Raw genomic sequence first — 25,914 nt, 5'->3', positions numbered from 1 at the left:
CTTCTCCCGGGACGAAGGGGCGCGTGGCTCCCAGTGGGGGAGGGCCGCTGGTCCCTGGGCAGCCACGGAGGCTCTTGCCCCGCCCTGGGGGTTGACCACACCCTGCCGGACGTGCCCCTGGACCGTTGTCGGGGCAGAAGGGGGCGGTCTCCCTTGCTTTCTGCAAGGTTCTGAGGGGTTTGGGTATTTGTACAGGATGAGCACTTTATGGAACTCTCTGACCACATTTATAATCGACATTAGCCAAAACTCTGCTGAAATCCACCGAGGAAGCGGTGCATCCACGTGCTGCGTTGGGTGACACCGTTTCCCAGGCAGCCCTGGCGGACCTGTGTGCCCAGGGCCCTGTGTGTGGAATGGGAGCTGGATTTCAGTGCTGTCCCTGGGGACCACCTCTGTTTTCTTGAGACCTGGCGTACAGCAATGTCATTGATTTCCTGTGGGGCTGTCACTTTGGTATGAGCTGCTCTGTGTTCAGAGGTTTCCCCGGTCAGTAGATTGTTGACACGCACTTCAGAACGGATGGATTTCCATTAAAACCGACTCATGCACAGCCAGATGGTCGGTGCTGCAGGGTCCCATTGCCGGGCCAAAGGGGCCCAGGCCGCGTGCCGGCAGTCACTCAGCTCTGCCTGCGGTGGGGAGAGCGGCCGTCTGCAGCTTCGTGTCCGTCCCCGTGTCTTTCAGGACGGCACTGGAGCTTTGCGACGCAGCGGCTCCTTCAGCAAACTTCGGGCCTCCATTCGGCGCAGCAGCGAGAAGCTGGTGAGGAAGCTGAAGGGCGGCAGCTCCCGGGAGGCGGAGTGCAAGGACCCCGGGTAACTGTCCCTGCCCGCCCCACGTCCCGCAGCGTTGCTCCCACGCCGACTGTCACGCTGCCTTTGTCCCAGGTGCTGAGGCCTCGGGCCAGGGCCCGTCTGGGGGCTGCACCAGGTCAGGGGCGGAGACGGCGGGGCTTGGGCTCGTGGGTTTACCCGAGAGGCGCGTGACTTGCTGACACTCAGTATTTGTTTAGGTCCTTTTAAGTTTTAATTAAAAGACTAGTTTTAATCTAGTAAGACGAAAAGCTAGCCGTGACAACATTGGACTTCGTGCGGGCGCCAGTACACGCAGGGAAGGGTCATGTGCCCGGGCTTGATCGTGAGGGGTTTGCCCAGGAGGCCTCGTGTCCAGGCAGCTTCGGTCATGGTTGCGGAGCCTGTGCGGACACTTGAGGGCACCGCCTGGGAGTCGGGGTCTGAGGGACCCTGTGTTGAGGGCCGGTGGAGGTTGGCTCTCGTCCTGTGCTCAGTGTTATCGCGTCTCGGCTGGTGCAGGCAGCCCCCCGCGGAGGCACTTCTCACGGAAACGCGGTTTCGTCAGCCATTCTGTGGAGTCTTTCAGAACAGCACCTGCTTCTGACGGGCTGTCAGACTCGGTTCTAAAAGCGATTCCGCCTCGAGTTCTGGGGGCAGGAGCCCTCATCCCTTGGGATGGCGAGGCCAGGTTCCTCGGACAGTGTCCTGGAGGCAGGGGGGCCTCTCTCTGCCACGTCCAGGTGCTGCAGGCTCAGCCCCCGCCTCGTGGGTGGGGGTGCTCTGCCCCGCGCCCACCTGCCTCTGCCTGTGGGCGGTCTCGCGGGTGTGGGCCTGGGCCACGGGGCCCTGCACTGCCTCTGGAACGGCGGTGACGGCTGCGCACAGCTTGGTGGTCGGGGTCTGCAGAGAGGACGCGCGTCTCTGAGGCCCACCGAGTTTCCGCTCCTGTGGGGCCGTGGCGTCTGCCCAGGCCCTGGTGCCCTCCCGAGTTGTGCCTGTCCCGAAGGTTTTCCGTGCAGAGTCCAGTTCTGCCTTGGTGTCTCGTCGCTGGGCCTTCCGCCCTGGTGACGGCCCAGAGTTTGCTCCCTTTCTGCTGCCTCTCCCGGGAGGGGGCGCCGTGTGGGCTCAGCCTGACCTGGAGTGAGAGGAGCCGGCCGCCTGCTGGCATGCGCCGCCTTCCTGTGCGGTCTCACTGGAGACGACACTCAGCGAGCTCTTTAAAAACCGACTGAACTTAGAAACGTCATCTCATGAAATTCTTCCTGCAGTGCAGTGATCTTTGCAGGTAGGAGGTGCGGTGGGCATTCACTGACCCAGTGGCTTTCAGAGCTGAGCACACGTCTTGGGTGTTTGTGACGCGCCTGCTGCTGGGCTTGGCCTTGGTCCCCGGTGCAGGGCGGCCACCCGCTGCAGCAGGAGTCAGGCTGGGGGCCCACCACCTCGGCTCTGGGAGCAGCGTGGCCGTGGGTGTGATCCCAGTGAGTCAGGTGCCACCTGAGGCTCAAGCACCTTGGGCTTCGAAGGACGTGTGGGTGCCGGGAAGTGGGGGAGGGTTAGGGGCGGGAGTCTGTCCTTCTGTCTCGTTGGGAACAGGGGTTTGGGGAGGGAGGGTGTGCAGCTTCCTTAGGAAAAGCTCATTGGCCGATCGAGCGGCTGGATGATCACAGACGCTGGTGCGCGTTGTGCGTCCCCGATCACGAACCTCTGTCTCTCGGGAAGGCTGTGTGAACAGCGATGTGGCGGGAGATGGTCCTGCTTCCCGTCAGAGGTGCAGCGATGTACAGGTGTCTGCCCGAGAGGGTGTCAGCTCGGGAACTGGAGTTTTGCTCAACAGCCGAGATGTGTTTTTCCAGGAACGTCTTGGTCAAGAACCGAATAGTGGGAGCCCGGAGGCGTGGAGAGCAGAGGTGGGGCTGGACTGGGACTGGGCGTGGACGCGGCTGCCCCTCTGTTCCCCGGCGTCCGGTACAGACGGGCTCAGAGCCCCGGCAGCACTGGGTGGGGTGCCTCAGTGCCGGGCATCCTGTCTGGACGTCGGGGAGGGAGTTTGACTCGGGGTGAATTTCCTCGCCTCTGGTGTAGTAGTCCGTCCCGTGAGCGCTCCGTGTCTGCTGCGGGCCAGGCCCTGTGCGTGCCCTGGCTCTGACCCTCTGCCTCTGTTGGGTCCTGCTAACCCTGCAGCCGACGCCCTGGCCTCAGGGCTGCGCCCCTGCGGGTCGGTGCTGCTTGTGTGGCAGCCTGGACTCAGGACTTTGCGTGTCCCCGTCTGCAGGGTCACAGGCCTTTCGTTTGGTGCCCTGTCCAGCGGCACAGTGAGGACAGTAGGCAGTTAATTGCATGGTTGTCTGCAGTTTATGTTCGAGTTATAGGTAGTTTGCACGGTATTTTGTTAGTGCTTTAAAGGTATCAGTGGGAGAAAGCTTGTATCTGTTGAGTCACTGTATTTAAATACAGAGTCGTGACATCTGTTTCCAATTTTGATTTATAAGCAGAATTTACTAATGAAAAAATTTTGTTTTCCTACTTTTTAAAAAAGATTTTATTTATCTTTAGAGGGGAAGGGAAGGAGAGAGGGAGAGAAACATCAATGTGTGGTTGCTTCTTGTGCATCCCCTGCTGAGACCTGGCCTGCATCCCAGGCATGTGCCCTGACTGGGAATCGAACTGCAATACTCTGGTTCACAGGCCCGCACTCAATCCACTGAGCTACACCAGCCAGGTTTTTCCTACTTTTAATGTAGAAAAGTACACAAATACAGAACATATATTCACACATTTGGTCTCATCAGCAAGTTTCAAGTGTGTGTCTTTACAAGGCTTACTCAGGCTAACATGTCCCACACGAGTCCTTGAGGCCCCTTCCCGAAACCCCCCGGCGACCCGGGGACCCAGGGACTCGGTGCTGCGGAGCCTCTTGGCCCCTGTGGAAGCAGGTGTCGGGCAGTGAGCCCGCACAACACAGGACGCACCTGCGGTGTCTCGGGACAGTCTCCTGGTTCTGCACGCAGGTCTGGGTGTCCGCGGTGAGGGCCAGGGGGCGGGCGGCCCTGCCGGGTGAGAGAAGGCAGGGTCATCGGCTCCAGGGTGGCTTTGCTGTGTCCCTGTTCCTGGCTGACTGTGTGCTGACGTTTGTCCTTGCATGTCCATGTCCTGGTCGCAGCATGAAACGTGCCAGCTCTCTGAACGTCCTAAACGTGGGCGGCAAGGCAGCCGGAGACCGTTTCCAAGTAAGGAGCCTGGCCCCTCCCGCCCCCACGACCGGTGCCGGCCCGCGGCCCTCGCATGCTCCCGTCGGGCACCACGGCGACATTAGTCTGCCGCAACTTGGCCGGGGACTGTGGGAAAGTGGACGGCGTCTGTGTTCTAGGGGAAGCGACCAGTGACCTTGAGAACTTCTGACTGACCTACTTGAAGGGAAATATTCTGACAAGTGTCAAAACTTGGCAAGTTATTAACAATCTGTATTGTCAATCTGTGTAATTTCAGCCTCTAACGAGCTTACGACTAATTACTGTCTAGTGAAGCTGGTGTTCAGTGTTTAAACTGTTTAAACTCCACTGACGGACTGGGAGGCTGTCACTCTGACACCACGGCCTGAGCACCTTGTCCCTGTCTCCCATGAGTGTGTCACCTTCACACCAAAGACCACGAGTATCTATTTGCCATCGGAAATGGCCTTTTTATTTTCTGTCATTTTTGTTAATGTCTGGAGTGACCGTTGGGCACAGTAGGCCCCGTAGTGCCTGGTGCCGAGCGACCCCAGGAATGTCTGGGGTGCAGCTGCCGCTTGTGCCCAGCCCCCAGACCCCTGCTGAGTGAAACTTCCCCAGTTGTCCCCGTCCATCTGATATACTGACATGCACCGAATGGCAGGCCTGCCCAGGGGTGCTGTCCACCAGGCCTTGCAGTGGAAGCTGCAGGGCGTCCCCACCGCCGCCGGGGGCAGCGCTGGCTCGGGGTCTGCAGTGGGCACAGCCTGGCCCGCCCGGGGCTTGGTCTTTGCACCTGAGTGTGGGGCACGTGGGGCTGTCGCTGTGGTCGCAGGCCCTGAGGCCGGTGTCCCTGGGTGTGCCGGTCACGCCCTTTCCCATCTGTTTTCTCACACAGGAACGAAATAGCCGTCTAGCGGACTCGAGAGCTGTGAGTGCCAGCCACACAGACTTGGCCCGCTGCGGGCCCAGGCCCAGCTAGACGGGCCCCGGGGCCCTGCCCTGCCAGGCCCCTGCCCATGTGCCCGGAGGGGAGGCCCTGCCCGGTCCCCGTGACTGAGAGCTGTGCGACCCCCGAGGTGCGGTGGCGCAGGGCGCCCACGGGGCCTGGCAGCGGCTTCAGCGCGGACTCAGCCGCTGCTCCCAGACCCGCACGCTTTCTGCAGGACTCCGACGTCTGGCTTAGGCTCTGCATCACTAACGCAACGCCTGACGGGCTGTAGACAGGAGCCTGGGACCCTAAACCACCCTCGGACCGTACCCAGCTCCTGTGTGGGGCCTGCCCACTGCCCTGCCCCAAATGTCCACCTCGGACCCCCGTCCACACGGTGCCCGTGGAGGCGCACGCTTCATTTCCGAAAAGCTCTTTCCCCCGGGCTGTGCAGCACAGGGCGGGCCTGGCAGGAATGTCCTCAGATCTACCCTGAGGGCTGCTGCTCCGGGTCTGCGAGCCCCCGGAAATGCCGAATAAATGACCGATTCCCCGTGACGTCGGGTGTATGCAAGAGGCACGTCCCTGCCCGAGGCTTGGGGGGCCACCCTGCACTTGAAGCTCTGAAAGGCTGGCATCCTCGTGAGGGCGGCTGGCGGAAGCAGGTTTATTCTGAGGAGTGCACCTGGCAGCGGCCCCGCAGAGGCCCAGCCCGTTGATCCCGCGGGGTTTCCGCACGGGCAGCACTGAGCAGGGGGGGGGGGAACTCCCTAGGTTCACTGTGAGGTGCCCAGAGCTCGAGTGTGGACCTGGGGGTTTGTCACAGTGAGGCTGACCCTGAAACTTCCTGTCGAAGTTCTCTCTAGTGTAAGGGTGTCCCTGGGGCGCGGGTGCTTCTGGGTGACTCTGCTCCCTCGGGGCTGGCCTCAGTTCACGGCCCCTGCGGCTACCCGGCCCCGCAGCCCACTTCCCTGGGCACACTGCTATTTGGCTCTGGACTCCAGTTAGGTTGGGGGGTCTGGGTGGGTGAGGACTGGCTTCCCAGATTACAGCAGAGCTCCGGGCAGTGGGAACCCCTCGGAGAGCCGCATCCCTGAAGGTCGTCGAGGTGGCAGCGTTGCCTGGCGCCATGTCCCGCTGTGGTCAGGAGGCAGCCAGGAGCTGTCCGTCCCTGGGCCTCCTTCACTCTGCCTGGGTTTGCTTCTCCGATGCTGGCTCAGTGCCTGTGAAACCCGCCATTTCGCTGGGGACCACTGCCTCGGGGACGGGGCTCAGAGCAGAACCGAAGTCGGGGGCTGGCAACCTTGATCGTGCAAGGCCCCGCACAGGGCCTCTTGGGGATGTGGTGCTTTTGCAGGTTGTGCCGAGTGTTTTGGGGGAGAGGCTAGGGGGTCTGAAGCCAGCGGTGGCAGCTTCCATGTTCAGGGGATGTGTGGGTGTCGGCAGCTTGAGTGGAATTTGTCTGGAAACCGAAGGGCTGGTCTGATCTGCTTTCTGGTCTGTCTGCACCTGCTCAGTGCTTCCCTCTGCTGGTGAGGGGACCCTGCAGGAGCCAGGCTGTTGGTCCAAGTCCCTGGGGGCACTCCCGGCAGTGGAGGGTCTTCCCTCGCCCGGGCAGCAGGCTCCCTAGCCGGTGGTCCTTTCGGTCTTGGAGGGGTGCAGTGTCTCTTTTCTGGACTCGAGGAGCTGCCTGGAGCACCGCGTAACGACACAGCGCCTCCAGTGAAGTGTCAGGTCACTCTGGACGTGCAGGTCAGAGCGGGTCACACGGGCCCGGCAAGCCTGACCGACGAGGCCGACAGCGCCGTCCCTGCACCCAGGTGACATGTCCACGCACACCCTGTCCTGAGTGTCCCAAGTGTGATGGTGTGGCACTGACCCTCGGCAGGATGGGCAGTCGGGCAGGTGGCCCAAGGGGCCGGGGGCTGAGCACTGGGTCTGTTGAATGTCTGGTCTTGCAGCTGCAGGCGTTTTGTTGTCTTTGTTGACTTGATCAGGAAAGCACTTGGAATTGCTTATATTTAATTACAAAAATAAAGTGTCCTATTTCCTGTCACAGAGTCCCCTGTACTTTTGCAGAAAGGCTCCGTAAAGCTCCAGCCCCTTCCTAGTTCACACCAGCCATTCTCCCCTCTTTGGGGTCACAGGCCACTTTGGAAGTATTACAAATGGGTCACCCTGCCCAGAACAGTGTCCGAACAGGAGGCTGCTGGCCAATGAGAGATGTCCAGCCCCTCCCCCAGAGCTGGCAGCAGCCCAGGGTCGGCCGTGCCCCAGTTGGAGGAGGGCAGCCAAGTCCCCGGCTCTCTGGTGCCTCCATCGCTCTGGGGGCTGGGAGGGCAGGGCCCGTCTCCACGGGCCAAGAGCAGGTCACCGGTGGACGGGTCCAGGGGCCACTGCTGTGCTGATGGCTTGTCTGTCCGAGACGCCCCTCACATCACAGGAGGTCCAGACCGGGTCGGGTGGGGAGGGACAGGTGTGAAGACAGGTGGCTCTGCTCACACGCACACACACGCAGAGGCCTGTCCTCTGCACGGGGCCTGCTGTCCCTACAACCAGAGGCTCCGCATCCACCGAGCTGGGGGCCAGTTGCAGCAGGGCCCATGCTGACGGGAGGTCTGTTCTCATCCGGAAGAAAAGCTCCTGCCAGGCGTCCTGCCATGTCCCTGTCTGGGTAGACACCCCGCCAGGCCGGGGCTGATGTGCCAATCGCCCAGGCCAGGCCCGGGGAGGCGCCTCGGACAGGCGGGACAGCAGTCTCATCTGCCCAGAACGGGTCCTCTTAGCAGACAGGCCAGCCTCCCACACACCAGCGCCAGTGGCGGGGGCGGGGGGGCTGGGCCAGAGGCGTGCGTAGGGAGAGGGCTCTGCTCCCTGGGGTGCCGGGCTCCCAGACACAGTGGGTGACCTGTGGGGCCCGCACGGCAGTGGGGGGCGTGTCTGAGCCGGCACCCTCACAGAGACCCCGACCCAGGGCTCCACACTGACTGGGCCCCGGAGCCCTGGAGCCCTGCCGAGACGGGCTTCCTGGGCGTCAGCCGGACTGCGTCCCGGGCGTCCCACGCACGCCCTCCGGGTTGACGGTGTAGGAACAGGACGAGGGAGGCAGGTGGGGGGCGAAGACCACCCTGAGGGTGCGGGCGGGTGGGCCCAGCCCAGCTTCCTCGGGGCGTCGCCGGTCAGCCATCAGTCTCAGGAGCAGCTGGTTGGCCCAGGCGATGCCCAGGGCGGGAGCCAGGCGCTGCCCCGGGGCCCTGAGGGGAGATGCGTGTCACTCCAACACCGGGCCCCAGGCCTGCCCCCATCCCCCAGGGCCCTGCTCACCCCAGCAGTCCCGGTGCCACGTCCTCCTCCAGGGCCTCTGTCACCTGGAGGTCAGACAAGGGTCAGCGGCAGAGCCCCGCCCTGCAGGGCGGGCAGGCGGGAGGGGCGGGCGGCTGACCTGGTTGATGCAGAGCACCGGGCTCCGGGAGGCCTGGCTGAGCCTGCGCAGCGTGGCTCCCAGTGCCTGCAGCGCCCGGGCCCTGCGTGCTGAGGCCGGCCCGTCGAACTCACAGCGAAACGGGGCTGCCACAGAGTCGATGACCACCAGGCGGGCCGCGCCTCTCGACAGCAGTGCGGGCAGCTTCTTGCGCACACATTCCAGCAGCGTGTCCTGCAAGCCCGGGGGTGGGGGGCCGTCACTGCCCCCACTGCCCCTCCCGTGTGCCAGAGACCCCTCACGCCCTCCCCATCTTATGTCCCAAGTCCCAGTGGGGGCCCCTCACTCTCCTCAGGGCCATGGTGGAACCTCTGTGGCTTCATGCCTGGTTCTGACCACCTGGGCCTGTGGCTGTCCCCCGTACTGGACCTCTGTCATTTGCCCCTAAGTTGGCCCTGAGCCTGGCAGGGGCAGGGGGGAGGCGTCAGGGCTGGGGTCCCAGTCAGTCCCACACCCAGCCCTGCCTGGGACATGAGACCCCAGGCTGTGGCCAGGTGACACAGTGGGACAGGCGCGGGGCCAGGGTGGGACCACAGGTGCCCTGAGCTGGTCCCACCCACCCTCCAAGGCCCTGCCCTTCCAGTACTGGGTGTGTGGGGGGGCACAGACTCTGGCTGCCCCATCAGAGCTCCTGAGAGCTGTCCTGTGTGGTTCCTCGTCCTGAAGTGCAACTCCGCCCTGTGCTCCGTCCCCAGGGCCTGTGCGGGAGAGTCCCCGGGGCAGGACGGCGGTGGCAATGGGCTAGAGGACGCCGTCAACGTGAGTCCTGCTCCCCAGCCCCGCGGGTGGCTCTGGGCACCAGGGGTGGGTGGGCAGGTGGGGGCCAGGACACCAAGGGGCCCAGCAGGGAGTCGGGCCCCTGGCATCCAGGTAGATGCTGGGTGGGAGGGGGAGGCCTGCTCCCCCCGGAGCTGGGTCCAGGGCAAAGCATAGAAAGGCCACTGGGTCTTGGTGGCCTGACCCTGACCTGCCGCCTTCTCCCGAAGTGAAGCCGCATCGCCCCAGAGAACGCAGGACCACGCTGCTCCTGTGAGGCCACAGCCGGCCCTGTGACAGCAGGGCCCAGGTGCTGCGGCCGAGGGCCCCGGAGCGTGGGCACCACAGCACTGACCTCCTCCCGCCCTCGGCCCTGCCCCGGCTGCGCTGCCACACTGACCGCCACGCTGCTCGCAGGCCCGACGGTGGCAGCTCCGGGAGGCCCCGCCTCCACTCCCTGGTCCTTCCCTGCTTGTGATGATGTATTTTATTGTAAATTCTTTTTTAATTAAAAGTTTATACGCCTTTACTTGACGGTCTTTTTGTGACAGCTCTTCAGGCCAAGGAAGCCCGGCTGCAGAGAGGCTGTCCCCACGCTCCCTTCGGGCTCAGGGCCAGCCTCCCACGCCCCCCACCTGCTTGCAGCCCCCCCCCACTAGGCCCTGCTGCTGGCCAGGCCAGGGGCAGCCAGGTGGCCAGCAGGCGGAGGGTGGTGCCCCCCGCCGCCTGTGTGCAGGGTTGACCGAGAATGTCCGGGACGCCCAGCGCAGCCCGAGCCACGTCCAGGCAGAGAACTACGTTGCCTTGACGGGGGGCCCAGGGGTCACCGCACTGGCGAGGGCAGCGAGTGGGCCCCCAGACACCTACCACCGTGGCCGCGTGCTCAATGAAGATGCGGTCCCCGAACGGCAGCTTGTCCACCAAGTCCCCTGGGGCGTCTGTCCGCAGGCGCGGCTGCAGCGTGATCAGCTGCTGCAGCCGCTTGTTGGGGAACGTGTCTTCGGTGCAGATGTACACGGCTCCTGGGGACCACAGGGCCCAGGGCCTTTGGAGATGTCCGCTCAGGGCACCAGCAGCCCCTCCTCCCCAGGGGCTCAGCCCTGCAGTGACACTGTCTGGGCCGCACGCACAGGTGGCACCAGCAGCTGAGGCCCCAGGGCTGTCCCCGTGACGTGGCCGGCACTGGTTTCGGCAGTCCCTGGGACAGTGTGACGGGGAAGGAGTCTGTCCAGCAGAGGGTGCCTGCAGCGGGGGCCCAGCCTCACACCTGGACACACTCTGGGACCAGAGCAGAGCGGACCAGCGAGAGGCCCGGAGCTGGGAGACACGGCAGGTCCGTGGCCTGGGTCAGGTTGTGGGTCCCCAGATGCGGCAGTGTCCACACAGACACTCCTGCTTTCAAGGGTCCCGTCAAGACGGAGGGACACCCACTGAGAGAAAATGCCACAGAGCAGGCCCCTGGTGTGGGTCCAGTCTCCACGTCACACCGGCCTCAGCTCAGCACCCGGACTTTGGAACCGGCCGAGGGGTCAGACACTGCTCCAGAGGGTTCAGATTCATGCCCAGCAAGTCCCAGGAGGGGCTGGCCATGGGCAGGGTCAAGGTCATCTCCTGGGAGCTCAAAATTTTTTTAACACTCACTCCAGGACATTTTTTCATTGTTTCTACAGAGAGGAGGGGAGACACACACTGACTGGCTGCCTCCCTTACTCACCCTGACCGGGGATTGAACCTACCACCTTTTGGTTTGTGGGACGATGCTCCAACCACCTGAGCCACCTGGCCAGGCTTGTGGCAGCTCCTTGGGGGGGTGAACGGACAGCTGTCAACGTCCACCCACCCAGGCACCAGGCAGGCGTGGATGGCACTGCACAGAGTGCCAGGCGCCCGTCGCCCAGGCCCTCCTCGGTCAGGAGACCCCACACCAAAGCCTCGCGGCTGGAGTGCCCGGCAGGTGCCGATGCCGGGGCTTCTCAGGAGGCACAGGCCCTGCTCTCACGGCGACCCCACCCAACGCCCCACCGGGGCCCCAGCTGTGACGGGGACAGGTGAGGGTCGGCGACAGGCAGGTCTGACAGTGAGCGGGGTGTGGGGCAGGCACGGCCGCGGGCCCTCGGGTGCTGGGCCCTGTGTCCTGTGCGACTTCGGAGCCCCGTGGCAGCCACGTGTCAATGCCGTGGACTTCCAGGGAGGCCTAGAGCTACTCGGGGGCTTTCCCAGGCAGCAGACACACCGGACTTTCTAACCCCAAGGACCCAAAAGCCTTGAAAATGCGCTCGCCCCGTATACCCAGGCCCAGGCCCAAGCCCCCTCCGCACAAGGAAGAAGTGGGTGCCCTTCGGCCTGCGTCTCTGCGTCTGGCCAGCCGGCCTGCAGGAGGGGTGCGAGCGGCCACCTGTGTGGCAAGGGTGCGGGGGCTGCAGGCCGGCCCACAGCCAGGGGACCTCAAGCTCCACATGGGGCGGGGGCTGGCCACTCTCCCCAGGGAGAGATCTCAGAGCCGTGTGGAGAGAGAGATGCCAAGTACAGGAGGTGGCCGGTCCCGATGGGCAGCGGCCAAGAACACACCCGTGACCCAGAAAGCCGACTGGACTAGACGTCCCCCCCGGCCCCCACCGAAGGGGAGGTCACTCACCAGCCTCCAGGCCTCCATACTGCCGCGGGAACTGCACAGCCAGGCAGAGCTGCAGTGCCAGCTGGGTCTTCCCCGCTGAGCTGCGGCCCGCCAGCTCGGTGATGCCGTCCAGGGGCAGCCCGCCGCCCAGGAGCCTGTCCAGCACTGGGCAGCCCAGGCTCAGGCGCTGGTGCTGCTCTGGGAAGCGGTCCCTCTGCAGGTGCAGGTCCAGTGCTGGGTGGGGGGGCAGAGTCAGGCCTGCCTCCTGGCCGCTGCGCTGGGCGTGCACGTGGGCAGGGAGCCAGGGGACAACCAGGTGGCCGCTGCCAGGACCCCAGCAGGTCCCTCTGGCCAGGAGGCCCCTCCCCGCTGCAGGGCTCTGCCCGAAGCCTGCTCACTCCTGCTGCCTGCGCTGCTTGTCCTTGGCCCTGCTCCTCTGGCCCCGAAACCGACCCCGGGAGTGAGGGTCCCGTCCGCTGTGCCCCACAGCCACTCCTCAGCGGAGGCTGTGCCCTTGGCCCCCCACAGGGAGCGGAGCTGTGGTGACAGGGAGGGGGACCCGCAAAGCCCCGGGCACAGCATGGCTGCGCTGCCCACCTGTGAGGACGCCGCTTCCCCGCAGGTGGGAGGAGACCGTCCGCAGCACGTGCCGCACGTCTGGGCCCGAGAGGCCGGTCAGCCTCTGCAGGTCTGGGCCGGAGACGCACAGCACCTCCCGCAAGGACCGCAGTCGGGCTGAAACCACACAGACACGTCGTGGGCAGACCGCACCGGGGAGCGGCGCCAGCTCCACAGCAGGGGCTCGAGGGGCCACGTCTCCAGTCCGGGGACCCGGCGGCAGGAGCCCGATGCACCTGCTCGCCGAGCCGTGAGTCCTGGGCGCTGTGTTGCTATGTGACAGAGAAGGGACCAGAGGGAAGGGCCCGGGGGCTGCCCCCCTCCCCCGAGGCAGCTGCCACCCAGTTGCCACCAGGAAGCCACACCTGAGGGGTGGCGCCGGAAGGAAGGCTGCCCGGTCCCCACAGACGCCCTTGTGCCGTCGGCCAGGGCGGCTGTGGGTGTGGTGGGTGGCAGGGATGGGTAGTGGGGGGCACGAGGAACACGGCACACGGGTGCCAGGGTGTCAGTGGGCCCCCGCAGGGTGGGGAGGGCTTTGGGGTGACCTGTCCAAAGGGTCTGGTCACTCGGGGGTCCAGTGAACAAGCTGCATTGGGCTCAGGTCAATGCAGACTCATGGAAAGAGAGAGAGCGCTGGCCTCGGGCACAGCGGTGCGCGTCCTGTGCACTGAAAGGTTGCAGGGTCAGGCCCGGTCCGGGTGTGCAGGTGGCAACCGGTGGGTATTTCTCACATCAGTAAACACATCCTCAGGTGAGGACTTAAAGAAATGAAAGAATGAGAAATACACTAAAATATACCCAGCCAACCGGGAGGAAGCAGAAAGAAAACAAAATTGAAACGGGACAAAGAGCACAGGGAGCACTGGCCCAAACGTATCAGGAACCACCTCGAACTCACCCTGAGCGCTCCTGTCAGGACCCGCAGGGTCGGGCTGCGCAGAAGGGAAGGCAGAGCTGCCAACGTGCTCTCCCCAAAACCAGGTCACGGGGGTGCAGCACTGGGGGCCTGCCCCTCGCAGGGCACAAGCTCCGTGGTGGCCAGACCCCCAGCCCACGTGGGCTCCCTACTAGGCGATTGTCCAGCGTCCCCAACAGAGACGACGGAGGCGGGGCGTGAAAGGGGTCCCAAGATGCCACGGGCAGAGCTGGGGGTGCTCGCCCAGGACAGACAGGTTGGCGAGCCCTGCGCCCCCTGGAGCATTTGGGAAGGAGCCTGCGCCTGCGGGACCCACAGGAAGGGGTGCAGGTGCAGTGGGAGGGGCACGGGGGGTGCAGCGCGTGAGGAAAGGGGGCAGCTACTAACTTTGACGGAAAAACTAAAGACGGTACAAGAAAGCACACAGTCGTTCCCGCCCCTGGTTCTGTGGTGGCCCTTCTGTCCCCATGCTCAGTCCTTCAAGCTGGTGGGACCAGGCTGTGCCAGCTGGGAGGCAGTGGGGCGCCCGCCTGCATCACCTGCAGGACGTCTGTGTGACTACTGCCCCCACCGCTGGCCAGGGGTCGTGGGCTCGGCCTTCGGGGCCCGGAGGTAAATACCAAACCACTAAAGACTCATGACATGCTTGCTGCTTCGATGACAATAAAATGAACTTTCAGAAAGTGCTTTCAGTTAAACACACACACAAGCCCAGAAAGCCCGTGTTCCAGCACCGGCGCCTGATCCCACGCAGTCCCCTGGGAAGAGTGCGAGGGGAGGGCCGGGGGCGGGCGGGCCAGGTCCACCACGGTGCCTGTTCACACAAAGCTCACATGCGGTGGGCAAAGGCAGGTTCGCAATCGTAACACAGACGAGCAGGACGATAATTAGCGATGACACAGGAGTCGATGCGCAAACTCAGCTGTAAACCTGCTCCAGTCGGCCCTGCACGCCCACACTTCACACACACGAGCGTACCTTTCCTCATCGCGGCGACAATTCTGGGGTTCAGCTCCAAGTGATCCAAATCCATCTCTTCGGGGGCCACAAAGACGAACAACTTCCAGGGACACAAACTCCACTCCGACCGCCAGGGAGGCACGAGGGGCAGTGGTGGCGGCCAGGTGAGCGTCCCAGGTCTGCTTCACTCTGCAGGGACACCCCTGGGGTAAGGCTACAGTCAGGGCCGCTGTTCGGGGGCTGGGAGAGAGCCCAGCCCCCCACCCCTTCGGGCCGCGGGGCGGGGACCCATGGCACTGGGCGCAGGTGCAGTGTCTCCGCACCCTCCACTTTAATTCTCCTCCCACGTGTCTCTGTGGGGAACCTGGACAGAGTGTGTTTGGGGCCTCACAGGATGCTCGGGGACTCGGTCCCACCAAGCAGGATCATGCAGACTGTGTCTGGCCAGCACGAGGGTGGCCGCCTCCCAGAAGGGCAACGGAAGCCCAGCCTCGGGGCTGCCACACACACAGCCCGAGATCCCCAGGGAGCTCTCCTGCTAGCCTCTCTGTCTTCCTCCTGAGGCCCCCAAAACAGCAGGATGTGTGCGGACGCCAAGGCCAGTGCCATTCAGGCCAAAGCGGTGGGCTCTGTCTGCCAGTATGGCAGGGGCTCCCGCTGGCTCACCAGGTCCCAGCACTGCGGGTGGGGGCGGCTACACAGTCTGGCACTGCACTGACTTGGACATTAGGTTGGATTTTGAAGCTTCTGGGACTGGGCCACACACACACGCACAGCCCAGTCAGGGAGCCACAGAGCTGGCCCGGGGACCAATGGCATGAGCTGGGGCCGCTTGGGCTGACACCTGGGAGGCAGCTGCAGGGCAGGAGGAAGCTGGGACTCGGAGTGCGGGCCTCCTGCCCCGGCACGAGCCTCCGGAGCCCCAGACAGGGCATTTCCAGGCTAGCAGGCTGGTCCCATGTTCCACCTGAAGCAGGGGGATGGGGGACTCCAGGGTCGGCTGTTCAGGGCATAGCTGCATGTCCTAAGCATGTGACCAGTATCGGCCTGCCCCCAGCTTTCCTGGCCTGCTTGTGAGCAGTCCAGCGGGGCTGCTCATCCCAGACTCAGCAAAACCTAGCCATCCAGGCCACCCTGCCCAGGGTGTGCAGCCCTGCTGGGAGCGGCCCCCTCTCCAGACTGGCGCGAGGGAGCGGGGCGAGGGGTGGGGGCTCTTTCACCCTGCGGCTGCTGGAAGGGCGCTTTCACCAGCGACCCGGGTGGCCGCCCCGTCCGTCCTCTCCGTTCCCCTTCAGTCCCCAATCCCTCTAGTCCCATAGCTCTGAGCACACCCTCCCCCAGAGGCTCCCCTGATCCGGGTGACTGGCCTGGGCTTCCGGGACCGGCCGCGCAGCGCTGCGCGCCCACCTTCCCACCACACACCTGCCCTTCTCACGGCGCAGTCCGTCTCCGTGGTTGTCCACCCACCACCTCGACCCCGCCTGTCTCCTCTACAACACCCCGGCCTCGCACGATCCGGGCGCACTTGCCCCCCGCAGCCCCCGGGCTGCCGTCCTGAACAGGTCGGGACTGCGGCGGGCGGCTTCCCTCACCCTTGCTGGATGACAGAGCCGACAACAGCCTTCTCCCCGCTCGCGAGTCCTGCCGCGCCAGCCTGGGCTCCTTCCCACCGCCGGGGCCCCGCCGGGCCGGTGCCCAGCTGTCCCTCTGCCGTTCTCCGGGCTTCGCCCCCCGCCCCCCACGAGCCGCGGCCCACCTCCGTCCGGCAGGCCAGCGGCTCCTACCTGGCGCGTGCTCCAAGGTTCGCGCCGTCCCGCCTTGCAGCCTCCTCTTCCAATGAGCGCCAGGCGCCCCCGCGCAGGCTACTCCAATCAGAGAGGAAGCATCGTTACGTCAAAGTCAGACTGGCCAATCCAAAGTCTCAATAGTCTTGACAGAGGCGGAGCGTGCCTGGGCCGGCCCTCACTGACGATTGGTGACTGACTGTAGGGTGGTAGGGGAGGTGCCCGTGCGCAGATTGGACAGCGCAACCACAGGGCGTATTCAGGACTCCCATTGGTCTGAGCTCCAGTACGGACGTGCCTATTGGAAGCCGGAGCTGTCAGCCACGCGGTCGGGGCGGGGCTATTGGAGGGGCGAGGGCCGAGTGAGAGCGGTGGGCGAGCGCTGCGGCGGCGTCATGTCCTCCGAGGTGGCCGCCCGCCGCGATGCCAAGAAGCTGGTGCGTTCACCCAGCGGCCTGCGCATGGTGCCCGAGCACCGCGCCTTCGGCAGTCCATTCGGTCTGGAGGAGCCGCCGTGGGTCCCGGACAAAGAGGTAGGTCACGGCCGCCCGCCAGCCCCCTGTCCGCGTCTGGGCGCCCCAGACCCGGGTCCGCATGCTGGACTGGAGTCCGCGCCTCAGAGCCCCGTCCGCGTCCCCGCGCCGCAGTCCTCACCTCGGATCCCAGTGTGCACACCTCAGACGTTCCCCGCGCCCGCCTCGTCTCCTGGACGCCCCTCCTCTGGCCCCTGCCGCCCTCCCTGTTCCCTCGGGGCCGCACTCGGGCACACTGCCTCGCGCCCCTGGGTGGCCCCTGCGCTCCGCTGACCGCGCGCTCCACCCCTCCCCGGGCCTTGGGCACTCCGTCTTCTGCCTGGTTCTCTCTGTCGGGACGCTCAGAGTCCCCTTCCCCCCTGCCCCCGCCGTGAAGTTTCGGTGTCCCTCATACGGCCCTCCTTTCCTGATGTGTCCCGGGCTTTGCCCACCGGAGGTCATCTGTGAATTCCACGACGTCGGTTGAGCTTCTGGGGTGGGACGATGGAAGCCCAGTTGCAGCCCCTTACCCCCGGGGAGTGGAGCCCTGAAGTATTTCTCTGGCGGGGCGCGGGGCGCGAGGGGCGTTTGCGCCCAGTCTCCAGCTGGGGAGCAGGAGCGCGTCGTGCCCGGAGAGCTGCGCCTGCTCGGCGGCTGCAGGGCTTTGGGCGGGGAGCCTGGAGCTGCCCTGCTGGCGGGTGGGTGCGGCACCTTCCGAAGGCCCTTTGGCGTGTGTGGCGCCAGGGGTTTGGACACTAGCCCATCTGCCAGTCATCTGCCAGCGATGAGGCCGGGCAGAGGGTTGCGGGCAGAAGGACCGGACGCGTTCCTGTAAATCAGACGTGGCCAGGAGACATCAAAGTGCCTTGGCTTTTTCAAGTTAAAGGTGTTGGGGTAGCATCGGTTGAGAACGTTGTGTACATTCCCGCGTACAGCTGTGTAAGAGGACTCTCCCTAAGCCACTGCGTGCTCACCTCCAAAGTCTAGTCCCCTTTCTGCATCCCCACGTGAATTTGACCCCCTGTACCCTCTCTGGCCGCACCCACCCCGATGTGCTGGTATTGAGGAGTTCTGTGTGTGCGTCTTTCCGAGTTGCTTGCTGTTTATCATCCCACACGTGATTGAAACCATCAGAGGGAGGAGACCTTGGAGCGGTCTCGAGGGCTTTCTGCAGAGGAATGAAATCAGGTGCTTTTAAAGCAGCGGGCGGTAAAGTGGGGGCAGCTGGTGGGGGCAGGGCTGCCTCAGGTCACCTCCCTCCCTCTCTCTTGCTGCCTGAAGTCCTGGTAGTAGGTGGCAGTTGCTGTTTTCAGAGTTGAGAGGCCAGTGCACAGGGAGGAGGGGAGCGACTCCAGGCCACCAGGGTGATGATGGGGAGTGAGTGGTCACTGACCCAGCCAGGCCACTGGCTTCCTGGTCACCCTGGTGTGCCCTTTCTTGCCTGCGTTTCTGCCCCTGGCACCTGTGCTCTGAACTCACAGAACGTGCCTTTCCTCGAATGCCTGCCTGGTTCGCGCTGGTAAAGGACAATTAAAGGGAAAAATGGCAAACGTGACTCTGTTGTCATGAGTACATGTCCTAGAGTTCACCTGACAGCCACAGGGAGGGAGCGGGCAGATGTCACTTATCAAAATACCACCAAGTGCCGTGGGCGGAGGCCGGTGAGTGACTGTGCAGATGGAGGCCAACTGGTCTCTTCCACCGTGGGGGAGGGGCTGCAACCTCAGCAGGGACAGATGGGCGTCACCGGGGGCGTGTCCTACAGGCTAGGCCAGTGTGTTGGCGTATTCTCAGCCCCCAACCCCCAGGAGCCTCTCCAGACTGCGGGTCCTTGCGTTTGTGTGGGAGTGCGGGTCCCCCGTGAGGGTCCCAGCGCTGACTGCGCTCACTCCTTCCGCCCGCCCTGCTGGGTCCCTGCCTTCCTGGTGGAAGTCGTCGCTGGGGCGAGGCGTGGCTGGAGTCCTGCCCGGTCTGTCTGGAGAACTCTTGCGAAACTGTTTGTTGGGTTGAAGTCCTTGGATCAGTGTGGTGCGCCCCTCCCCCCCAGAGTTTCACTCCCGTCTGAAGGAAGGATGGGGGCCCTTCCAGAGAGGGGGCTGTGGGGCACGTGCTGCGTGCCCGCCCCGCCCTCGCGCCCAGCTGCACACACCCGACGTCCTCCGCGCTTCTTCAGTGTTTGGGGGACGTCAGGGCCAGGTGTGCGGGGAGAGGGCCCCGCATGGAGACGCCCACTCGGGAGAAGTCGATTGTCTGTGGTGGTGCGGACTGGGCGGTGGGGTTAGGTGGCAGGAGGGGCACAGACCAGTGTCCCTGTCAGAGCTTCACGCTCGCTCCCCCATTTGTCACATGGCTCTGCCTTCCTGGGCCAGTCCGGGGCCAGGTGTGCCACAAGGCATCTGACCCTGGGCCAGGTCATTGGCTTGGGCCCATGGGGACATCCCTGAAAGTGTTGGGAATTTTGGGGGTGTGTCTGCATGAATCCAGAGTGAAACTGTAGGGTAACCAACTGCAGGGCCCTGCTGCCTGTCACCTCAGATGAAAAACCGAGACAGGGACTAAATTTTCTTTTTTAAGATTTTATTTATTTATTTTTAGAGACAGAGGAAGAAAGAGAGGGAAACATCAATGTGTGGTTGCCTCTTGTGCGCCCCCCACTGAGGACCTGGCCTGCAACCCCCAGGCGGTGCCCTGACCTCCAATCAAACCAGTGACTCTGGTTTGCAGGCCGGCGCTCAATCCACTGAGCCACCCCAGCCAGGGTGGGGACCAGATTCTAACTGCGCTTTTATTAATCTGAGGGACCAGCAGTCTGAGAAGGCAGCGGTCTCTCAGGGAAAACTTGACGCCCACCCTCCCTCGAGCCTTCAGAAGCAAGTTGCATAGAGGAAACTCGGGGATTTGCAGGGGACATACACCCCCAGGGGAGTACGGAAGTGCTGTTTCTCTGGGGAGTTTGGGGAGGGGGCCTGACAGGGGGTCAGGCGGCCCGGTTCCGGCTGCGCACCAGTCCTGTGCATCGGTGTCCTTTTCTTCCCAGACACTGTGGCTCATGGCCAGGGAGGCTGTGTGTTCCGTGGTCAGGGGGAGAGGCGTCAACCATTTGCTCTCAGTGTCCCCGGTCAGGGCAGATGAGGTCTCATGGTTCCCCAGCTGGCTGTCCGTTGCTCAGGCTGTTGGCTGTTTAATTTTCTTGTCTGTTTCCTGTTCCACTCGCCCCCAAATTTTCCCGGCTTCTTACTGTCCTGTCTCAACAGCTTTCAGCTTGAGGTGCTCCCTCGCCGGAAGGCACTGGGGGTCACTTCTCTAGTGTGTGCCCAGAGGGGTATGTGGTCTGTCCCCATAGGCGCTTGTGCAGCAGGGAGGCCGCCAGTTCGATTCCTGGTCAGGGCACGTGCCTGGGCAGAAGGAGCCTGGGAATGCTCTGGGGGCTGTGAGATAGACCGACATCAAAGCAGCCACGGGGCCGCTGTCTGCACACGTGCCCTGAGGACTGGACACAAGCAGCCAAAACACTGTTGTCCTCAAAACCTACCCACGCAGCTGTGCGCCCCTTTTCTTCCTGTTCTCCACACTGGGCATCTCCCACAACGACAGGGCGGTGCAGAGCTGGGGGAAGAGTGTGCAAGTGCATCATAAACAGCAAATCCAGACGACAGGGTGGGTTTCATTTCCCAGGCTCCTTGCAGGGGCCAGGTGGGGGGTGGTGCCCACCGCTGCAGGGAGGGGGGGCACTGCCTCCCTGACCTGCAAGGGCTCCAAGGTCACACACAGGAGAGTGAGTGGGGGTGCCCTGACAGCGGATCAGGGCCTGCATGGTCCCCACCCAGGTCAGCATCTCGGGCCAAGGTGGTCACAGCTCAGGGGCATGGAGCCAGGAGCTAACTGGAGCCTGGTGAGCCGGGTGCCTGGGGACTCAGCACAGCCAGGCAGAGAGGGGGAGTCTGTCTGGCCCTGTCCTAGGTGCAGAGTGGCATCTACGAGTCTCACCCAAGTCACGCGGAAAGGGGGTTCTTTAAAGCACACTTCCCAGAACACTAAAGGGGGATCTCAGATCACAGGCGAGTTCACATCCTGAGGGGCCCCACAGTCCTCTGCTGCCCAGGAGCTGCTGCCGAGAGGTCACAGCAGGGGCCTGGGGTCCCCACCGAGTTCCTGGGATGTGGTGGTCTCCAGGGTCTGCCGCTGCTGTGCTCCGAGCCGTGTGGTGCCTGCACTTGGTGAAGAGCTGACTGACACAGACACTGACCCGGACGCTGCCAGGTCCCGGGGGGCTGGGTTTCCGACACCCCAGTGGGCTCCTCAGTGATTACTCGGGAGCAAAGTCTCATTTTGTGTTTTTCAGAGTCGTGCTTTTACTCTTTAAAAATAACTGTTTTTCAGTAAAGATATATCAACCCACGTATTTAAAAAAACTAACTTTTATGACTTAGGACATTTAATTTTGAGGAACCTAAGAAACGGTCTAGTGTGGGAACTGGGGACCGGCCAGTGGGAGGGCGTCCTTTGTCACACTGCAGCCTTGAAGGAGGGCGGCAGCAGCTGTGCCTGAGGCTGGTGGGGACGCCGCAGGTGGTTCTGGAGGGGCCGGGAGGGCCAGACCCCGGCCCACGTTCAGAACTGAGCAGCCGAGGAGCAGAGAAAGGATAGGACATGGGTCACGGTACCTTGCGAAGCTCAGACTGGGTGCCTGGTGCTGGACTGTGGGGCGAGGCCTGACGAGGCCCAGCCTGACAGCTGTCCTTCCGCCAGGTCGCCCCGCCAGCCGCCCGCAGGGGGCGCACGCCCATCGGCTCCCTTGGACTCCAGCGTGGGCCCACTAGGAGCAGGGCCGCTGGCCCGAAGGCCAGCATCTGCAGTGTGGGTTCTGACGCTTGACCCTCTCTTCTAGTGCCCAAGATGTATGCAGTGCGATGCCAAGTTTGACTTTCTCACCAGAAAGGTGAGCTGAGGCCGTCGGCGGGAGGGCCCAGAAGGACACCCACTCTTCCGGGGGCCTAAGCGCTCAGGAGCCAGAGGGCAGCCTGGGCACCCACGACCCTGCCGGGTGCTGGCCGGTCAGTGCCCTGGGGGCGTCCTGCTTTGAGCAAGGCTGGGTTGCCGTGCAGAGGTGGGCATCCTGGCCCCCAGCAGCAGGCCCCAGGCCCCTGTGGAGAGGTGTGCGTGTGTCCCCCCGCTCACTGCCTGCCCGCCCCCCAGCACCACTGCCGCCGCTGTGGGAAGTGCTTCTGCGACAAGTGCTGCGGCCAGAAGGTGGCGTTGCCGCGCATGTGCTTCGTGGACCCCGTGCGGCAGTGCGCTGCCTGTGCCCTGGTGTCCCGCAAGGAGGCTGAGTTCTACGACAAGCAGCTCCGAGTGCTGCAGAATGGTAAGCGGCCTGCTGGGCGGCGGTGATGCAGGCCCTGGCCAGCTGTGTCTGTGGCCATCTCTCCATGAGACTGGCTCTCCCTCCACCTCCTGGGCAACTGCAGGAGCAGGTGTGGGGCCACTAGCTTGGACGTCCACTGAGTGGGGACCCGCAGGCCTGCATGGGGTCCCGGGGCCCTGGGCAGCTGGCCTTCCTGGCCTGCAGTTCCTCCTGGCGGAGGGTGGGTGTGTGCCCGCCCCTATACTCGGGTCTCGGCCTGGCCGTCCTGCAGTGCGTGGGTGCAAGGTCGGCACTCTGAGCCAGGCCTCTGGGATGGTGCCCCCTGCGCCTTTCTCTGAAGTACCTGGTGACTGGTACTTCCAAGGCGAGCCTCTGACACGGGGCCCTCCCACCCCAGTGAGGGGCCCTGGAGCCCGCTGTCACGCCCCTTGCTCTGGGCCAGGCGGGAGCAGCGACTGGGGAAGGAGTGGGCTGTGTTCTCATGCTGGTGCTTGTGCCCCAAGGAGCCACCTTCCTGGTGACATTTGGAAACTCAGAGAAGTCAGAAACGATGGTTTGTCGTCTCTCCAGCAACCAGAGGTAAGAGGCCAAGTCCGCCTGGCCCCGGCAGCTTATCCCCTGGGGTCTGCGGGTAATGTGCACGGGCGCCTCTGTCTGACAGGTTCCTGCTGCTGGACGGAGATGGCCACCACGAGATCGAGATCGCTCACATCTCAACTGTGCAGACCTTTGCGGAAGGCTCCCCACCTGCAGGTGAGCGCCCCTGCCCTGGACTGAACAGGAGGCCAGGAGCCGGCCCCCCTGGGCAGGGTGCTTGGCCTGTCATCCTCGGTGGGCTGGCTGCGCTACGTGGCTTTAGGAGCTCGCCAGCTGGACAGGGGACCTTACATGTACATACACTGAGGAAGGTTCACCTGCACAGGTCGTACAGGGGCTCTCCCATGTGCGGCTGGCACCCCTGGGGCTGCCGAAGGGGCTGGAGTGTAGCTGGGAGGCCCTCCCAGCCCCGGTCAGGGGCCTGTGCCAGCTTCCAGAGCTCTGAGCCCAGCGTGCATCTTTCCAACTAAACTTCTGTGCCTCTGTGGCCGTCCTTCCACGGGAAACCCACGGGACTTACCTGTCTTGCCTCCTGGTTTCTGATGGGCTTTGACTGTCCTTTTCTCCTGCCCGCCTGCCTTCCTGACTAGAGGACACTCACTCTCACACCAGCCTCCTGGGGAGCCTGCCCACCTCCGAAGGTCAGCCTCGCTCTTTGCAGCATGCTGTGGGCCCTGCACCCCCTTCTCGGCTTCTGCTAGGGGTGGGGGGTTCCCACCAGGGGACTTTGGGTTGGTTTGAGAGGACTGGGTCTGAGACGCAGGCATCCAATGTGAGAGGAGACCCCAGTGGAAGACGGGTTTGTCATGTCACTGACCGAAGGGGCAGTGTCTTCTCTGTGCTGCTGTCTCCAAGCAGCAAGCCCGGGGTGTCAGGGAGCAGGGCATAGGTGGCCCTCACAGCATGCTCCCGCCCTGAGGCCGCGCCCCGCACTCCTCCAGATCTGCGGCCTCTGGGGCTCCCCAACTGCCTAGGGGTGGCAGCCGGCCAGGCCAGCATTCTGGCATCTCTGTCCCCTCAACTGCCCGTGCAGGCTGGCAGTTGGAGAGGCCCTGATGCAGAGGCTGGGGTCAGCCCAGGTGGCCCTCTGCCTGCCCCCTTGGAGCCCGAGGCCAGGGAGGTGGCCAGGTCACCCCCCTGGCCGGCCTCTAGAAGCCTCCGCTCTTTTCCTGGCAGGACCCTGGGCAGGAGCTTCTAGCGTCCCACAGCCCCTCGTGGTGCTTTAGGGAGCCCGGTGGGCCGTGTTCTGCCAAAAATTTTCATAGAACCGTAAACCCCACCACGAAATCCCCATGGGGTTGGGGCGCAGAAACAGTTCCCTGAGCTGAAGACAGCCAGGGGAGTGGCCCACTGGCCCGTCGAGGGCCAGGTACTAACTGTATTCGACTTCGCTGGCCAGATGGGCTGTTGCAAGTGTGGAAGCGGTGGGAGGAGACAAGCCATGTGTCAGTAAACCTTACGAGTGGGCAGAGCATGGGCAACTCCTGCATGGAGCCCAGTCAGGGACAAGCCAGCTTGACGGAGGCAGCAGTGAGGCTGGGGCTGGGAGTTCAGGAGGGCCCAGGGGACGGTACTTCACAGTTGTGGTGGCTTCGCGTTGGGCAGGCCTCAGCCAGAGTGTGCTCCCCCCACTGGTCTGTGGCACCAAGTGATTCCTGCTCACAATGTCCTCCTGTCACCAAGCCAACATGTGGACCTGCTCTCCACGAGGCTTTCCTGACCACTGCTGCCCTCTGACCTGAGCAGGGGCTCTTAGAACCAGTGTTGGAAGTGTGCCGTCATTGAGCACCGGGTCCCGGCTGAGATGGGCGGTGTCCCAGCAGGCCCAGCCCCCATGTGGCACCTTGGTGGGAGCTGAGTGTCTGCGTTGACGGCCAGCCCCCTGGGTTGGTGACCTGGATGGTGGCACTTCTTCTGTGGTGCTAAGCCTCCTGCGTGCATGGTTAGGCCCCTCGGCTGTGCCCTTGGTTCTCGGTGTAGGTGGCAGTGACCGCCTGGCCTCTGCCCAGGTGCGTGCAGGTGGGGCTGGAGTCCAGAGCCGCCTTGGTGGCCTTTCTGGGGGTGGGAACCCCATGCCCAGGAGGTGCAGCCGCCTTTCTCTCTTGGCTCTTGGTGGCATAACGTGACTTGTTTGTTCCAGGGCCCCCAGGCCAGGAGACTGCCTTTCCCATCCTGTGAACTTGCTGTTGGGCATCTACCAGGAGGCCCGATGAGCTCATGTTCACTGGGTGGCTCCGGAGCACGGGCCCTGCCCCCACACCCGGGCTGGTGGCCGCTGAGCCTGTTTACCCCTTTTCTTCCTCAGGAGGCAACACTCGGGCCACAGGCATGTCCCTGCAGTACTCAACACCAGGGTCAGAGGGCATGACGCAGCTGAAGCTGACCGCAGGGGAAGACGCAAATGCCAGCAGGGGACAGTCCATGGCGTGGCTGGCGGCCATGCACAAGGTACTGAGGCTCCTGAGTAGGCAGGAGGCTGGACCCTCCGGCTGAGAGCAGGCCCGCCTTCCCCAGGGTGAGCCCTGCCTCCCACCCAGCTAGGGGGATGTCCCCCTCAGCTCCAACGGGGCACAGGGCCAACTGCATTTCTCTGTTTCTGGTTACCCTGCAGGCCACCAAGCTCCTCTACGAGTCTCGGGACCAGTAACTGCACGCGGGCTGGCCCGTCTGCTCAGAATGGCAGAGCCACCTCCGTGCTCCCCGACGCCCCACGTGCTGGGAAGACAGTGCGACGTTGGAGAAAACCTGTTCGCTCACCTAGTGCAATACGTACAGTTTATTAACGCTCCGAACAGCTTCCCGCTTTAAAAACCTGTCTTTTCTTGTTGACACTTAATTGGGGTGGGAGAGACCCGGCTACACTACTGCTGAACTGTTTTTAGCATAACCTCTACCATGTTTCTGTGAGTGCCAGGTTTACTAGCAGGTTCTGGCCCCCATCTCACTAACCGTCCACAGGGGGCATCTGCTCTGCAGCTGGCCCAGCCCGGGCCACCAACTTGTTCCCACGGCACTACTTCGGGGCCATGGACAAACCTTTGATACGTCACCATCCCACCGGGGAAGCAGCCAGCTTTGTGGTTGCTATTTTTCACTTACCATTCACTTTATTAAAATACTTGTACAACAGTTTGTATATACAGCTTGAGTAAAACCTATTTTGAAAACACGAATCAGGCCTCGCCTCCCTGTGTCCAGACCACTGGTGTCCCTGCTGCAGAACACACACTTGGTCGGGGCCGCGGTGGGAGGCAGCGGTTTACTGCGCGCACTCCCGCCGTCACGTGTGCAGTCAGTGCTGGAGGGAGCCGACTGCAGCGGCAGCTCCACACACACACTTACACTAAGTGCACAGACACGTATGTGGGAAACAG

General features: G+C 63.6%; 3 protein-coding genes across 18 annotated transcripts in view; 2 read left to right on the top strand and 1 right to left on the bottom strand.

Annotated features, from left to right (window-relative positions):
• Positions 1-9,703, top strand: part of KLC1 (kinesin light chain 1) — a 42,834-nt gene extending 33,131 nt beyond the window's left edge. For 3 of the 13 annotated variants that reach the window (XM_053666053.1, XM_053666050.1, XM_053666051.1), the window contains exons 14-17: positions 688-818; positions 3,958-4,024; positions 9,114-9,177; positions 9,405-9,703. In XM_053666053.1, the coding sequence (XP_053522028.1) occupies positions 688-818; positions 3,958-4,024; positions 9,114-9,177; positions 9,405-9,451 (309 nt within the window). In that variant the 3' untranslated portion in view covers positions 9,452-9,703. Of the gene's footprint in view, positions 1-687; positions 819-890; positions 2,333-3,957; positions 4,025-4,164; positions 4,297-4,904; positions 5,677-9,113; positions 9,178-9,404 lie in introns of those variants that run through there. The other 10 variants (XM_053666057.1, XM_053666058.1, XM_053666056.1 and 7 more) reach the window with 10 other exon arrangements.
• On the bottom strand, positions 3,516-16,411 carry XRCC3 (X-ray repair cross complementing 3). Of its 3 annotated transcripts, none has more exons than XM_053666070.1 (8): positions 16,067-16,411; positions 14,301-14,485; positions 12,386-12,523; positions 11,810-12,022; positions 10,042-10,196; positions 8,380-8,592; positions 8,262-8,305; positions 3,516-8,191 (listed from the first exon to the last, which is right to left on the bottom strand). In XM_053666070.1, exons 2-8 carry the CDS (start codon positions 14,353-14,355, stop codon positions 7,972-7,974), a joined length of 1,038 nt encoding a protein of 345 aa, XP_053522045.1. In that variant the 5' UTR covers positions 14,356-14,485; positions 16,067-16,411; the 3' UTR covers positions 3,516-7,971. The 3 variants fall into 3 exon arrangements, with proteins under 3 accessions (XP_053522045.1, XP_053522043.1, XP_053522044.1); XM_053666068.1 differs by having other exon boundaries at positions 14,301-14,471; XM_053666069.1 differs by lacking the exon at positions 16,067-16,411 and adding an exon at positions 15,875-16,016 and having other exon boundaries at positions 14,301-14,471.
• On the top strand, positions 16,406-25,713 carry ZFYVE21 (zinc finger FYVE-type containing 21). Of its 2 annotated transcripts, XM_053666071.1 has the most exons (8): positions 16,406-16,599; positions 21,467-21,517; positions 21,775-21,943; positions 22,447-22,522; positions 22,605-22,696; positions 23,131-23,181; positions 24,846-24,988; positions 25,152-25,713. In XM_053666071.1, exons 1-8 carry the CDS (start codon positions 16,462-16,464, stop codon positions 25,185-25,187), a joined length of 756 nt encoding a protein of 251 aa, XP_053522046.1. In that variant the 5' UTR covers positions 16,406-16,461; the 3' UTR covers positions 25,188-25,713. The 2 variants fall into 2 exon arrangements, with proteins under 2 accessions (XP_053522046.1, XP_037020177.1); XM_037164282.2 differs by lacking the exon at positions 23,131-23,181.
• Positions 25,714-25,914: the final 201 nt, after the last annotated feature.

The sequence above is a fragment of the Artibeus jamaicensis genome, unplaced genomic scaffold, assembly GCF_021234435.1.
Source record: "Artibeus jamaicensis isolate MK-2021 breed Jamaican fruit bat unplaced genomic scaffold, CSHL_Jam_final contig_444, whole genome shotgun sequence".
NCBI lineage: Eukaryota > Metazoa > Chordata > Mammalia > Chiroptera > Phyllostomidae > Artibeus > Artibeus jamaicensis.
The sequence above is the reverse complement of the archived record's forward strand: the minus strand, read 5'-3'. Positions and strand labels throughout refer to the sequence as shown.